At 39.5% G+C, this 15,110-nt stretch overlaps 1 protein-coding gene and 1 non-coding gene across 2 annotated transcripts; both read right to left on the reverse strand.

Moving 5' to 3' along the window:
• Nucleotides 1–1,048: 1,048 nt before the first annotated feature.
• LOC138420120 (NXPE family member 4-like) lies at nucleotides 1,049–14,655 on the reverse strand. The gene is made up of 5 exons (XM_069553281.1): nucleotides 14,289–14,655; nucleotides 7,547–8,277; nucleotides 6,967–7,028; nucleotides 4,763–4,972; nucleotides 1,049–1,911 (listed from the first exon to the last, which is right to left on the reverse strand). Exons 1-5 carry the CDS (start codon nucleotides 14,382–14,384, stop codon nucleotides 1,376–1,378), a joined length of 1,635 nt encoding a protein of 544 aa, XP_069409382.1. The 5' UTR covers nucleotides 14,385–14,655; the 3' UTR covers nucleotides 1,049–1,375.
• TRNAC-GCA (transfer RNA cysteine (anticodon GCA)) lies at nucleotides 2,618–2,689 on the reverse strand. Its single transcript has one exon. It is a non-coding gene; the product is annotated as a tRNA-Cys (tRNA).
• Nucleotides 14,656–15,110: the final 455 nt, after the last annotated feature.

Genomic DNA, 15,110 nt, shown 5'->3' on the forward strand with positions numbered 1-15,110 from the left:
ATGCTCCAACTGAAGTGGCATGGAGAAGCTGGTACCCTGCTCACCAAGCACTTCTAAAGCCTGTCCTTCCAGGTAGCACCTGAAGACCACCTATGGTTCCCAGAGCTGTACAGAGCAAGGTTTGCACATCACAAATCTCATATTAATCCCTTCATTTGAGAAACTGAGCCCAGGGTGCTGAAGTGACTTATCCAAAGTTATAAACGTATTGTCAATGAAAGGCCTGAAGCCCAGCTCCCTGAATCCTAGAGCACTGTGCCTTTGACTGTTTTATCCTGTATTTCTGAAGGATAGATTCTATAGGATAGGTTAATTCCTAGCAGGGGAGTCCCTCTAGGGAGAGAAAAGTCAAAGACTTTACTTCAAAATGTGCAGTTCCTCTGTTCCTCTGGAACATGGCCTCATAAGACTGCTCTTCTGCTCATTGCTATTTAGTCACTAAGTCCTGTCTGACTCCTTTCTGACCCCATAGACTGCAGCCTGCCAGACTTCTCTGTCCATGGGATTTCCCAGGCAAGAATATTGGAGAAGTTGTCACTTCCTTCTCCAGGGGATCTTCCTGACCCAGGGCTTGAACCTGTGTCTCCAGTGTCTCCTGCATTGGCAGGTGGATTCTTTACTACTGAGCCACCAAAGAAATCGCCCTTCTTCTTGGAAGTCATCTTTTTTTTTTTTTTGCCATGCCTCACGGCTTGTGGGATCTAAGTTCCCCAACCAGGAACTGAACCCATGTCCACTGCATTGGAAATGCAGAGTCTTAACCACTGGACTGCCAAGGAAGTCCCGGAAATCATCTTGAACTTGTTTTGGTGATGGTGGTGGTTTAGTCGCTAAGTCGTGTCCAACTCTTGTGACCCCATGGACTGTAACCTGCCAGGCTCCTCTGCCCATGGGATTTTCCAGGCAAGAATACTGGAGTGGGTTGCCATTTCCTTCTCCAGGGGATCTTCCCGCCCCAGGGATTGAACCTTGGTCTCCTGCACTGCAGACAGATTCTTTACCAACTGAGCTATGAGGGATAAGGAAATGATACTGCTTTCTCCAAATATTTATCTTATAATAACTTTATTGCTGTGAATTTCCATTAATCAGAGAGAGCTTTTAACCGTTAGGTGTCTTGACTTCCTGTCTGTGAAAAGTGGTCTGACTCTGATCAAGAAGGGTAGCTCCTTTTCGTAAGTGTTTTTGTGTTTATTTGTAAGTAGAAGCCCAAATGAGAAATAACAGATTTGGCTGAATTGCCGGTTAATAAATCAGCCATAGTGCAGATTTTCTCTTGCTAATTGAGAGTTCAGAGCCAACAGCATCTGGCATGATAGCAAACACTTAATAGATGTTTTTAATTAACTGAATAAATTTCAGAGATATGTGTTATCTAGCAAATAAAGTTTAACAGTATATTAATCTGATTTCTGACTACAGACTGGGGCGGGTGGACGTTATTTGTGCCATATGCAATTGTGATATCCCAAGCATCAATAATGCCCACATTGAGATCCTGGAAAATATCCTTCAAGGCAAGATACTGGATATAACCGTGAAAGTCACTAAATCTCTCCACATCAGCGTTCATCTCCCTGATGTTCTCTTCCTTGATGATAACCACAGTGTCTGGACTTCTCAGAAGAAGGCGTTGAAGTGCATCATGGATGTTGAGGGCCCTTCGGATAAAAACGTCAATGGGAAAGGGTCTGAAGTGTTGGCCCAGAGAAATAACAATGATAGTATTTCTTTCTCCTCCAATTCTGTCAATAACCTGGGCAAGGTACTCAATCTCTTTGACTGAATAGGTCAATGATCCAATCAAGGGATAACCATGTTTTTGCCACTGGATATTGATATTCTTGTTCAAGTCCACAGCAAGTTGCTTTTGAAATTTTCCAGATTCATGCAGATCCACTGACTTCAGGGCTGATGACAAATGGGAAATCCCAAAATAAAAGCAGAATAAAGTTATGAAGTTCATACAAATAGAAGAAAAATTATGATGTTTATAATTAAATGTTAATCCTGACTAATTTATTATAGGCTTAAATGAGAGACCAGTTTGAAAATTATTGAGCAACAAAAAGTGTTATACAAATAAATTATATCTGCCCCTCTGTAGAGCCATGTAGGACCAAATGGACTGCTGATAGCGAGCATCGATGTCACTTCAGTGGAAAATGACGGAGTCACTTTCATGGATATTAGTTTTGACACTTTGTTAACTATAGACTAAGCTCCTTTGAAGATAGAGAAAGGTGCCAGCTGATGTCTATAACTTTCAAAATACAAGTAAACCTACTTCCCCAAGTTCTTTGTAAGTTCACTTAAGACTGGAATTGTATTCTATACTTCTGTGTTTCTTTTACATATGCATGAAGTGGTATTGAATACATCATCTATAACAATATTATTGCTATTCATTCGTGCAGGACTTAATAGTTTACAAAACATTTATTAGGACTGATATGTTTATTTACTTCAAAGCTCCGTATATATGCATGGTGGTGGTGATTTAGTTGGTAAGTCCTGTCTGACTCTTGGCTACCCCATGGACTGTAGCCTGCCAGGCTACTCTGTCCATGGGATTTTTCAGGCAAGAATGGGTTGCCATTTCCTTCTCCAGGGAATCTTCCCCACCCAGGGATTGAACCTGGGTCTCCTGCATTGCAGGCAGATTCTTTACCAACTGAGCTACCAGGGAAACCCTATATATAAAATTGCCATCTTCTGGAAAAGAAAACCAAAAGATGAAATGACCTGCCAAGATTATACAACTAGTAAGTAACAGACTCTGTACCTTAAACTTGAAGTTCCTCCTAATTCTTATGAAAGTAATCTACCCAGTCTTAAAATTTTTTAAAAGTATAATATGAATGGAAGAAAATGAAGTTGCTTTATTTTTCACTATATTAATTAGACTATCAAGGCCAGTTTCTTCGTAGCTAGAACATCTGAGGAAAATGTGTGGGAAATGATTATTAATGCTTTGTAATATGTACCAACTTAGAAGTAAAGGGCTACACTTAAAGTCTTAACCCAGTGAGGTTTGAAAATGGTGATGCTGGAGGGTTGGGTGGAAGAAAATGGCAGAATTTTTTCTTCATTCTGTTTCTAACATATTTCAATTTCATTTTCTAAAGCACACAATAACCACACAATTTAACTTTTGACAATACATGTAACAGATGTTTTGTTATCGTAGCTTCAAAGGTCAGTCAAGAAAGTAGGTAAGTCAGTAATTCAACACTGTCAAAATCTAAGAGCCCACCCTGACCCCACTATTGCAGAATGTGATGCTAGAAGTTGTCACTAGATCCTAAATTTTATAGATGGGGAAACTGAGATCTGGAGGAGATTTGTCATTTACCAGGGGTCACAGCTTAAAACTCTCCCCTTTGAGACTGGATTTGACATATATACACTGCAATGTATAAAACAGATAACTAATGAGAACCTACTGTATAGTACAGGGAACTATCCTATGGTTCCTACAGAACTCAGTGCTGTGTGGTGGACTAAGTGGGAAGAAAATCCAAAAAAGAGGGGATACGTATATAGCTGATTCACTTTGCTGCCCAGCAGAAAATAACACAATATTGTAAAGCTAGTATTCTCCAATAAAAAGAAAAAACTCTCCCCTTGTGTTACAGGGGGTTCAAGGTCCTACTGATGTTCCCTTTTTACTGAATGAATCAGCTTACTCTCTGAGTTGGAGATCACAAGAGTGGCCTCATGTTAGGAAGGCCAGTGGGGAGCCACGCTAAAGCTACACTGTCCCCAGTGGTAAGAGCTAGGGCCCAGAATACAGAGGACTGGCAGTGACAGTTTTCCAGATAACAGTGCTAAGATCTACTAGTGGATTCTGAGTTATTATTGATGCATTCTTTGTTTAGTTAAAGGAGCCACTGGACTAGGCTTCTAGCCCCAGTTCTAATATGAACCAATGATAATAGGGCAATAGTTATTGTTTTCTGGGCACTTACTAAGTGCCTTGCTATGTGCCTCACTATGTGTTAAATATTTTATAACCATTACTTCATTTAATCTTCATAACCATCACCAGATGCTGTTGTTATTTTTAGTTCACTGATGTGGAAAATAAGCTGTATGTCCAGGGTCATATTCTAGGTTTGTTAAGCTTCTAAGCCCCTGCATTTAACTATTATGCCTACCTGATATGAAGCTATTACCTCAACTGTAGCATCTATCTTTCTGTGAAACAGTCATCTTGATGACAGCTCACACCAAAGAGAGCTAACTATGTAGTCAGCTGTATTCTAAATACGTTGTGTATAGTACTTCATTTTTACCAAGTGGGTACTGTTTTCATCTCCATTTTACAGATGAGGAAACTAAGGACAAAATCTTAGTGATGTAACCTGCCCAAGGCCATCAGATAGGACAGTAGAGGCCCTATTTTGATCTCAGGACATCTGGGTGTAGAAGCCACACCCATAATCATCATGCCGTCTGTAGAAGGTGGGTAGTATACGATCTTCTGATCGTCAGCTTTGTGCGTGATTTTCTGAGTATCCTGGGTAAATACTGAAGTGTGAATTCTGCAGAAATAGGAATGGAGTAAACGTTTTTCTATCCTGGCTCCTTTCTAGTCAATAAATGGATTCTTATAAAGAGAAGATAATACCTTGTGAAAAGTGTTGATGTGCTCTGATTAAGAAATATGAAAGAGGCATTCTCCATATTCCTTTCTCCCCTTGAAATGAAAAAGAAGTTTCTGAAAGGGATGTGAGTAAAAGCTCAGACAGAGACATACTGTTGATCCTGCTTTTGAAGTATTCCATCCACTGGCGGATCGTGGAATCTCCCAATAGATATATGAATTTTCCTCTCAGGCATTCTTTCATTTCAATTGCAGCCAGACTACAGGAGACAGGATTCCATGTGTCTTTCCAGACATGTCCACCTGGAATTGTGGATGCCATTCCAAACTTGCATTGCCTTTTCACTGGAACTGTCTTTTCTGCTAAAGAATCAACAAGATAGAGTCTTCTAAAGTATCACTTTATCCATGAGTATTTAATAAGAACCAACTGTCTTTTTTAGGTATCCTTTTAATAGAGTGTGAGGGTGGAGGAAAAACCTTATTGAAGCATCATTCTCTTGATGGAATAGTTAGTTTTCAGAAAAAATTTCTCTGATAAGAATTTTATAAGTGATAACTCATTAATGTTCATTATAGATAACATGTTTTCTCCCAGAGAAAAAGGCCTTCTGGGTAAAATTTAAGTATTTGTTTGCCTTCTTATGAAAGAAAAGACATCAATTCTTACTTAGTAGTGAAAACTCAATTATCTTGTCATTTAGCCCAATTCACCTCAAAGTTTATCACACACTGTCACAGTGTCTTAAACGCCACCATCAAACTGTTAATGCTTTAAGTGCAAGGAGATATAAAAAAAACTAACAATTAATTTGGTTTGAGTCCTGGACAGTCCACATGGATATGGCTGTAGGCTGGAGCAGACTTGTGGGAATCCGGGATAGGCTGGGTATTGACCATTAGTCCCAGGTTTCTGAAGAATCTGGGAATATGACGGACTGAGGTGTTTATCCTTGGCAGTCTTGGGGCTGTGATTATTCACCACCCAAAGGAAGTGGTTTAATATTTTAATAACTGGCATAAGTATCTTTGTGTATCCTGGGTGAAAAATGCCATTTCCACCTGTAGATACATAAACACACTGCAGCGTCAATGAGTTTAGTAGCAATTAGCAAGCTGTTGATACTGAACTTAAGGGACACAAAAGTTCCTGCATTAAATCATTTCTGATAGGGATTTCGATGTTCCCTAGTGGCTAGATCGTACAGGAGACCCGAGTTTGATCCCTGGGTCAGGAAGATCTCCTAGAGTAGGAAATAGCAACCCACTGTAGCATTCTTGCCTGGGGAATTCTAAGGACAGGGGAACCTGGTGGGCTACAGCCCATGGGGTTGCAAAAAGTCGGACTCAACTGAGCAACTAACACTTTGAGCCAAAGAAATTGAAGAGAAATTAATAAAAGTGTGAAAGTGCTATTTTATATGTTCAAATGGTTTGAAAGATGGCAAAGACAAGGAGGGGGAAATTGGAATGAACTGAATTATAGATGGCAGGTTAGAAACCTCTGCTGCTGCTGCTGCTGCTGCTGCTAAGCCGCTTCAGTTGTGTCCGACTCTGTGCAACCCCATAGACGGCAGCCCACCAGGCTCCCTCATCCTTGGGATTCTCCAGGCAAGAACACTGGAGTGGGTTGCCATTTCCTTCTCCAATGCAGGAAAGTGAAAAGTCAAAGTGAAGTCATTCAGTCGTGTCCAACTCTTAGCAACCCCATGGACCGAAGCCCACCAGGCTCCTCTGTCCATGGGATTTTCCAGGCAAGAGTACTGGAGTGGGGTGCCATTGCCTTCTAGATGGTGATTATTGTGCTTGTAGTGATGAGGGAAGTGCTAATGGTGGTGGTTGGGGGAGGTAAGACCTAGGTGCAAACTGGGAGAGAGTTTTGACATTTGAATGTTGTTGCATCTGATGGGCAGGTAATCCATTGCCTGATAGATACTGATGAGGTTGATGATGAGGGTTATAAATCAGGTTTAGGATTCCAGTCATTTATTCACTTAGGTGATTGGTGTCTTGGCCCACCACAGACAAGCCTGATGAGCAGAGTAACATATGATTGGTAGTAGTGAACAAGTTCTGAGGAAGGAAAAACCCTTTAAATGGGATGAGTGCTAAGTGTGTGTGTGCTCAATTGCACAGTTGTGTCCGTCTCTGTGCGACCCCATGGACTGTAGCCCACCGGGTTCCTCTGTTCATGGAACTCTCCAGGCAAGAATACTGGAGTGGGTTGCCATTTCCTACTCCAGGGGATCTTCCTGACCCAGGGATCGAACCCGTGTCTCCTGCATTGGCAGGTGGATTCTTTACTGCTGAGCCACCTGGGAAGCCCCAGCCATCAGTCACACAAAGGGAGGACTTACAGTTACATTTGGAGACAGTAATGGCATCGAACTTTGCCATCATCTCTACACCCACATTTGACCTTAAAGAGACAAATATAAAAATTAATTGGCAAGTGGCCCAAGATCAGGAAACATAAGAAGTCACATTACCCATTGTTTCAGTTATTTCTTATGATAATAACTGACTACTTTGGCCACAGTTCCAGGCCATTTATTAAATTTCCATTTCTTGGCCTATTAATTCAGGGAGTACAGATCCCCAGAAGGTGTACAAGGTAAATTTTGTGATTCAGAAAGAATATATTAGCACCTAGGCATATTCACACATGTATATTTCTTCTCTTTTAATTTTTATTCTAGTCATTTTTTTTGTTGTTGTTTCAATGGTAAGGGTTAAATATCCAAAATATTTAGGGATGACTGGAGAGTGGGCACTGTCCCCAGATGAATTCACATATCTTTTCTAAAATGGCTCTTCGTAGAGTCCCAAAGTTGATATATTAATACACAATTAATTAATAGCTATTTCCTTTGGATCAACAGATAGGCCAAATCATTACTGTATTTACCCAGATAGTCTCCAGAAATAATTATTTACCTTTCAAAGAGACTTCTTTCTTGTTTGCTAAGATAAGACACGTCCTTATTTTTGGAGTACATGTGGGTGAGTGCAGCACAGGGAACGTTTGGAGGCTTCAAGCAGTAGAAGGCTTCTCGGTCTCGGGTGTCCAGGTATTCACACAGTTCAGCACTTGAATTTAAAACCAGGGCACAGTCAGTACTGACTTGGGAGGTGCCTCTGTTAAACTGGCCTGTGAAGATCACCCTGTCGTAGCCTTGGTTCCTGGCCCTCCAGAGAGCCGACACCCCTTCACTGGGGTGGATGAGCAGGACAGACAGGGACACCTGGCCCTCCCAGAACAGGGTGAAGCTCACAAGGTAGGTGCCATTGTTGAAGTCTGTCACCTTTCCAGAAGCACCCGCTTTCAGGGCTGGGGAGGACATCCTGGCCCTGAGGAAGTCCCCACCATATTCCTTCCTGCGTCCCAGGTGGTCCCTCACCTCCAGCAGGACGTCCAGCCAGTCCCCCCTGCAGTATGTGTCTCGAGGGCTGAGGAGGGTGGCTCTGCTGTGTGCGGCGCTGGTGGTGGATCTCACGTTGGTGAAGGGTCTGGGTGGGATCAGCTGGTCTAGTTTCTCCATGATCCTCTTTATCCTCAGCTCAGTCTCTGTTGGTGAAACTGCTGGATTCAGTGCTGGTTCAGGATGTGTTTTCATGATGAAATTCCAGTGATGGAGGGAAAAGGGCAACTTCAGCACAGTCCGTAACTGAATGACAAGGAATACAATAGAGAACACCGAAAGTGTGCCTATTTAATGTGATAATTATGGTAGGTTAGTCAACGTCTCTTTTATCAAATGATGAGTGGTAGAAAAATTAAAAATAAAATGATATTGAGATTACATTATCATCCATGTTTCATAGGAAAAATGATTTTCCTTAAAGCTGGTGGTGAAACTTCACTTTTCACTGGCTGTTGAAAAGTGTTGTTTTTGTTGTTGTTTTGTTACACCACACAGCTTGTGAGATTGTTCCCCAACCTGGGACTGAACTCCTGGGCTTTTGGCAGTGAAAGCACCAGGCCCTAACCACTGGACTGCCAGGGAATTTCCATCACTGGCTAATCTATTTTGGGTGAGCCATTCTACTGCAAAGGATCTTGTTTCTTAAAGTGATGATCATAAAATATACTTTCATTGGGCAACTGTGAAGACCAAATGAGAAAATGCTTTTTAACTGCATAGCAGAGAACAGATGTTTATTGTTCTTTTATTTTTATCTTAAAATTAGAGTTCAGTCATTTAAATAAATCTTTAAGAAAATTTTCAAGAAGCGTGGAGATTTTATGTAATATACAATTATCTGTTTTTTCTATTTCACTTTTTATACTTTGATTAAACAGTCTGCGGTATTTACTAGTAATTCTCAGATTACTGTTTTAGCTAACAGGACATAAGAGACATAGGCTACTTTCTATATTTATTTTCTCATCATAAAATAACACTGACATTATTAAAAGTGAGAGAATGCCACAACTCGATAGAAAATAAAAATCAGTCATGATTACAGAAACCATTACTTAACCATTTTGGTGGTTTTCCGCTCATCCTGTATAACCATTTCACGTGATTGTGAACACACTGAATATTTACCAATTAATTTTGATTAAAAATAGTGTCATTAAAACCTTTCCACCTTATGTCCAAATAATATTCCAGCCTATGGACATAGTTTAATATTTCACCTATATTTTTAGATATTTATTGTATTCAGCTTTTCTCTGTTACTTACAATTCTGTAAAGGACACTGTTTGGTATAAATCTTCCCAGTAATAACTCTGAATTTCCAGTAAAGGCAGAGTATCTTGTGTTGGACTAGGTTACTGTGGTTAACATTTTTACTTTGTATTATTTGACATGTTCTGATTTTTTAGAAATAAAAACATTTTTATTTATTAAATTACAGAGATGTTATTAGTAACCAGGATGTGCCAGGTACCATTCTAAATGCTTTTCATTTGCTAGCTCATTAATCCTCACAATAATATATGAGGTATTTATTTTTATGACCCAATTTTCAGATGATGAAACTGGTTCACCTAAAAGTTAAGAAATTTAGCCAAACCTGCACAGTTAGTCAACAAGAGAGTCGAGTTTTAATCCCAGGTAGGTATCTCTGTAAATGAGCTACCCAGGGACTTCTCTGGTGGTCTACTGGCCAAGATTCCATGCTCCCAGTGCAGAGGGCCTGGGTTCAATCCCCGGTCAGGGAACTAGATCCCACATGCCACAACTAAGGAGTTCACATTCTGCAACTAAAAGATCTCACACACTGCAACTAAGACCCAGCACAGCTGACTAAATAAATGAGAAAAATGATATATATGTATATATATATATATACACATGCCTACATACATGTGAGCTGCCCAGTGTTGTGAATATGCAGTAAAGCTAGAATTCTCTTTCACTGCTGGTTTAGGTGCAAATTGGCACCATATGTCTGGAAAACAGGTCTATAGCATATAGTAAGACCTTTAACAATGTTCACTGCCTTTACCAATAATTCTACTTCTGAGAACTCAGCGAATCATAGTAATACCTCTGAATTTCCAATAAAGGCAGAGTAGCTTGTATTGGCACTCCAGTGTTCTTGCCTGGAGAATCCCAGGGACGGGGGAGCCCAGTGGGCTGCCGTCTATGGGGTCGCACAGAGTTGGACGTGACTGAAGCGACTTAGCAGCAGCAGCAGCAGCAGCAGCAGCAGCAGCAGCAGCTTGTATTGGACTAACTTCCCTGTAGATAACAATGATAAATTCTAGGTACTCCCCTCCGCCCCCCACTGCAAATCTCTTTTAAGAGCACTGGAGAGTGACCACAAACTGACAGACGCCAGAGGAGAGCTGAAATGTGAAAGAAGGAGCTACGCTGAATTTGCATAATAAAAAAGTGCCAACTGAGTTTCTTCCCCGTGAAGTGAAATTATACCAAAAGTGACACATAGGTCTTCAGGAAGGAATGAAAAGCCCCAGAAACGGTAAATACATGGGTTAACATAAAATACTATGTGCTTATCTTCTAATTTCTTTAAAATGCATATAATTATTTAAAAACTACAATTTTGTAATATTATAATAACTATAGCATAATGAATGAGTTGGGGAGTAAATGGGAATAAATTATTAAAAAGTTATTACAGATTATGTGAAGTAGCGCAATATTAACTCTAAAACTTAAGAATATGCATTGTAATCTCTAGAGAAACCACTTAAAAAAAAACTTAGAGCTATAAAAATAATAGAGAAACTAAAAGGACATACTGAAAAAAAAAAATCAATCCAAAGGAAGGAAGGAAATGGGGAACAGAGGAATAAAAATCAGAATGGCCAAACAGAAAATAAGTAGCAAAATGGTAGACCTAAATCCACTCATATTAATCATTTCATTAAAAGTAGGTATACTAAACACTTCATTAAAGGGCAGAGATAATCATACTGCTTTGGAATAGCAGAGTTTACAGATTTTTAAAAGACAGTATGTATGCATAAAATAATGTTTTGTTATCAATGCATTCATTTGTATGTATTTTGAAATATTTAAAATATTTTGGTATTAAAAGTTATAGTTTGACATTAAAATTTATGGTATTATCAAATTTTGGAAGAATTTTTGTTTAGTAAATTTGTGATCAGTGTTTCAGTATTTGAGATTATTCATTTATAAAATGGTGCAGCTGTTATAGTTCCAGCTATGTGATTAGTAATGCATTCTAGAAAAAAAGTTTTACTAGAATGATTTCTAATAAATGGAGTGTTAAATTTTTTTTTAAATGCAGAGATAAAACAGCAAGACCCAACTACTTGCTATCTATGAGGAATGTAGGTTAAGTATTAAGATACCTATAGGCTGAAAGTGAAAGGATAAAAAAAAAAACAGTATGTCATTAAAGCATAAAAAAGCTGCTATTAATGTTAAAGTAGACTTCAAGGCAAAGAGTATCACCAGACATAAAGATGGACATCCTAGAGTGATAAGAGGGTCAATTTGTCTAAAAACATAACAACCTTAAACGTGTACATGCCTACATATACATGTATTTATATGTGAAACAAAGACTGCCGGAACTAAAGGGAAAAATAGAAAAAGACACAATTATAATTAAAAATTAGGCCAATCTCTCTCAGCAGATGCTATAGGAACAAAATTTAAAAATGACTAAGTACCTAGAGGATCTGAAGAACATTATTATGGTAACATTTTTTAACTATCACAGCACATTACCAGACGTTTTTAAATTGCTACAACTTCATGTGAAAATCGTAAGTGATTTCAGTAGAGTAAAATAATATTCTCTGCGCAAACTCTTTTGGTAGAAAAACAACAGGAAAATTCTGATTCAAGGTGGAGGAATAAGCACATGTTATAACCTCGACTGGGCTTCCTGGTGGCTCAGATGGTAAGAATCTGCCTGCAGTGCCAGAGACTGGGTTCAATACCTGGGTCGGGAAGACCCCCTGGAGAAGGATATAGTAACCCACTCCAGTATCCTTGGCTGGAGAATCCCATGGACAGAGGAGCCTAGTGGGCTACAGTCCACAGGGTCGCAAAGAGTCAGATACGACTGAGTGACTAACACTTTACCTTTCTTTCCTAGCCTTGCTTTCCCACCATAAGATCATATAAATGGCAGAAAAGAACTTAACAATTTTCTAACTATTCTGGGAAATAGGAAGAAATACCTTATATGGACCAGAACTTACAAGCAATCTCCTGAAAACTGAAAGGCAGATGAGATTAGATCAAGGAAGAGCCCATGGCTGCCAATCCATATAGGTGAGGCTTCTGTAAAGAAGGAAGTCTCTCCAGGGACATTGCCAGCGTGGAGGAGGTTGGTAACTGCAGTAGGAGGGGTTGAGGGCAGGCCCATAGGAGGACAAACCACGCAGGTTGATACCTTCCTATTTCCCCACCTGTGCTGGGCCAGGCAGCTAGGAACAGGGAATTCTGTACTCTCATGAGAATAAAAACTATAGATATTTAAGTTGGGGAGGTCAGTGGGACCCAGTGTGCCTGGCAACACTTTAGACAAACAGGGAGCACTTATGCCACACACATGCTGGAGGAAACAGATAATGGCAGTCCGGACTGGCCACTGCAGAGCTTCAGGTGTAAGAATGCACACAACCGAGAGTCAGCAAAAACTTTCATCGAAGGTAACTCATGAGAGGGGATTCCCTGGCTATCCAGTGGTTAAAACTCTGCACTTTCACTGCAGGGGGCGCAGGTTCCAAGTTCCTGGTTGTGGAACTGACAGCTTGGTCAAAAAATAAAAGCAACTCTGAGAGAGAGATATCATCAAGTTCAGCAAAGGGTAGACATCCAAGGGAAGGAACAGAATTAATACAAAAATCAAAACAAAGCTTTAGAACAAGCATACTTTCTGGCCTCAGAGAGATCTAGATGATATTGGATCTACGAACTAGTAAGTCTTTTGAGATCTTGGGAATTAAGACCCTACTGTTCCTTATGCAAAATCAGTAGGATTCCTTTATTCCAGCAGCAAGCAATTAGAAAATGTGTTTAAAAGAACAGTCATTACAATAGCAACAAAATAATTAATGACGTACCAAGGTGTCAATCTAACCAAAGGTGCTTAAGACCTGAATGCAAAAGTTATAAAATTTAGTGAAAGATGTTGAAGAAGACCTATGTAGGTGGAGAGAGATGACATGTTGATAAATAGCACAATAGTATTATAAACAAGTCAGTTTTCTCAATTTGATCTATATGGCTAATGTAATGCACATATAATTTAAGTAGAATTTTTCACTAAATTTGACAGACTGATTCCAAAACATGTAAGAGGGAAGGCCAAGACCGGCTGAAAACCTGCTAAAGTAGGTTAAGCAAGGATAACTTGACCTCCAAGTTTTCAAAACTAATTATGAAGCTCTGTTAATTACAGCCATGCGTTATTGATATAGGAAAGCCAAACTGATCAATGGAATAGAACAAAGAACCCACAGAGGGACCTGTACTTATTAAAATTTTTGATATACAATAAAAATGACCTGATATATCAGCTTGGAAAGAAAGGATTACAAAATGGAAAAAGCTGGAAAAAGTGGTTATCCATACAGAAATAAAAGCAGAATCAGCCAAAAAAATCCAGGTACATTAAGGGTTCAGTGTCTAAAGAAGGCAACCTTTAAAATGTAAGTAGAATATTTAGATAAACAATTTGACACAGGTGTAGGGAAAAGTTTATTAGTACTTAAAAAGCATTAACAGTGAAAAAAAACACAAATAAATTTTACTATATACACCTGAAAATATTCTGTTGTTCAGAAGTTCCTTGTGCATGTACGCTCAGTTGTGTCCAGCTCTTTGCAACCCGGTGGACTGTAGCCCACTAGTCTCCTCTCTCCATGGAATTTTCCAGGCAAGAATACTGAAGTGGGTTGCCATTGTCTACTCCACAGAATTTCCTTAGAGAAGGTGTAAAGACAAGCTAAATCTTGGGAGGAGGCAGCTGCAATGCAGATATAAGGGATGAAGAGTGTAAGTGTAGATCACACACACACACGCACACACACACACACACACACACGCACAACATTATCCTCTCCCATATTACATGATGATTATCAAGTAGTTCTTAAAAGCTGAAACTCCTCTTCTAGACTCTAAAGGTCTGCTTGTTTGGACTTTTCTAGAACGAGTGAAGTGTCACATAAAGATATAGTTTTGTGAAACATACAAAGAAAGCAATTCCTACCTTCGTGGAGTTTTGGATAACTGCAAAAGTGATCCAAGAGGCTAAGATAAACACCAATATCAACAGTGACTTGTGATTTGCTATTCTCATTGTCATGATTAGGATCCTAAAAGAGACAATGCAAAAACAGGCCCAAATACACAGCACCGGAAAAGAAATGCAGAAATACTTGAAAAGTTCTCCTGATTCTTTTTTCCTCAGATGTTACATCCAGAATAGAAACTTGGTCCTCCCGCTGCTCTTGCTGGGTCCCTGCTTCCTTTGTTTATTGGCTTGTACCTTCAAGAGAGGCACTATTCTGAGAACGGAGCCCATCTTGGAGTCTAAAAATTGAGGAACTAAGAATTTGATGGACGCAAGTGTGCTCATTCTTAGGGGGGCGTTTCCAGGCTGTATGTCATCTAACAGGCTTCCTGTTCTCTTCCCGTAAGAACAAAGAACAGACATAAAACATGACCCAGAGGGATGTTATGGGGAGGGAGGTGGGAGGGGTGTTCATGTTTGGGATCGCATGCACACCCGTGGTGGATTCATGTCAATGTATGGCAAAACCAATACAATATTGTAAAGTAAAATAAAGTAAAAATAAAAAGTTAAAAAAAATCCCAATAAATACTGACTGATAATCGCATTATTTTGTGGCCATTTTAAAGTACTTGATTTTTTCTAGCTTCCTTTTTACTAATGTGTTAGTAGGTTCCCCCTTTCTTGTCTTACTAGCCTTTCTAGCACCCCTCAAGCTTGAGAAGATGTATTGTAAAATTCATATTTCTCTCTGAAATGTTTTAGGCTTTCTCAGTGTTTTCCTATGGTTACATCTTC

Source organism: Ovis canadensis, chromosome 15 (genome assembly GCF_042477335.2).
Source record: "Ovis canadensis isolate MfBH-ARS-UI-01 breed Bighorn chromosome 15, ARS-UI_OviCan_v2, whole genome shotgun sequence".
NCBI lineage: Eukaryota > Metazoa > Chordata > Mammalia > Artiodactyla > Bovidae > Ovis > Ovis canadensis.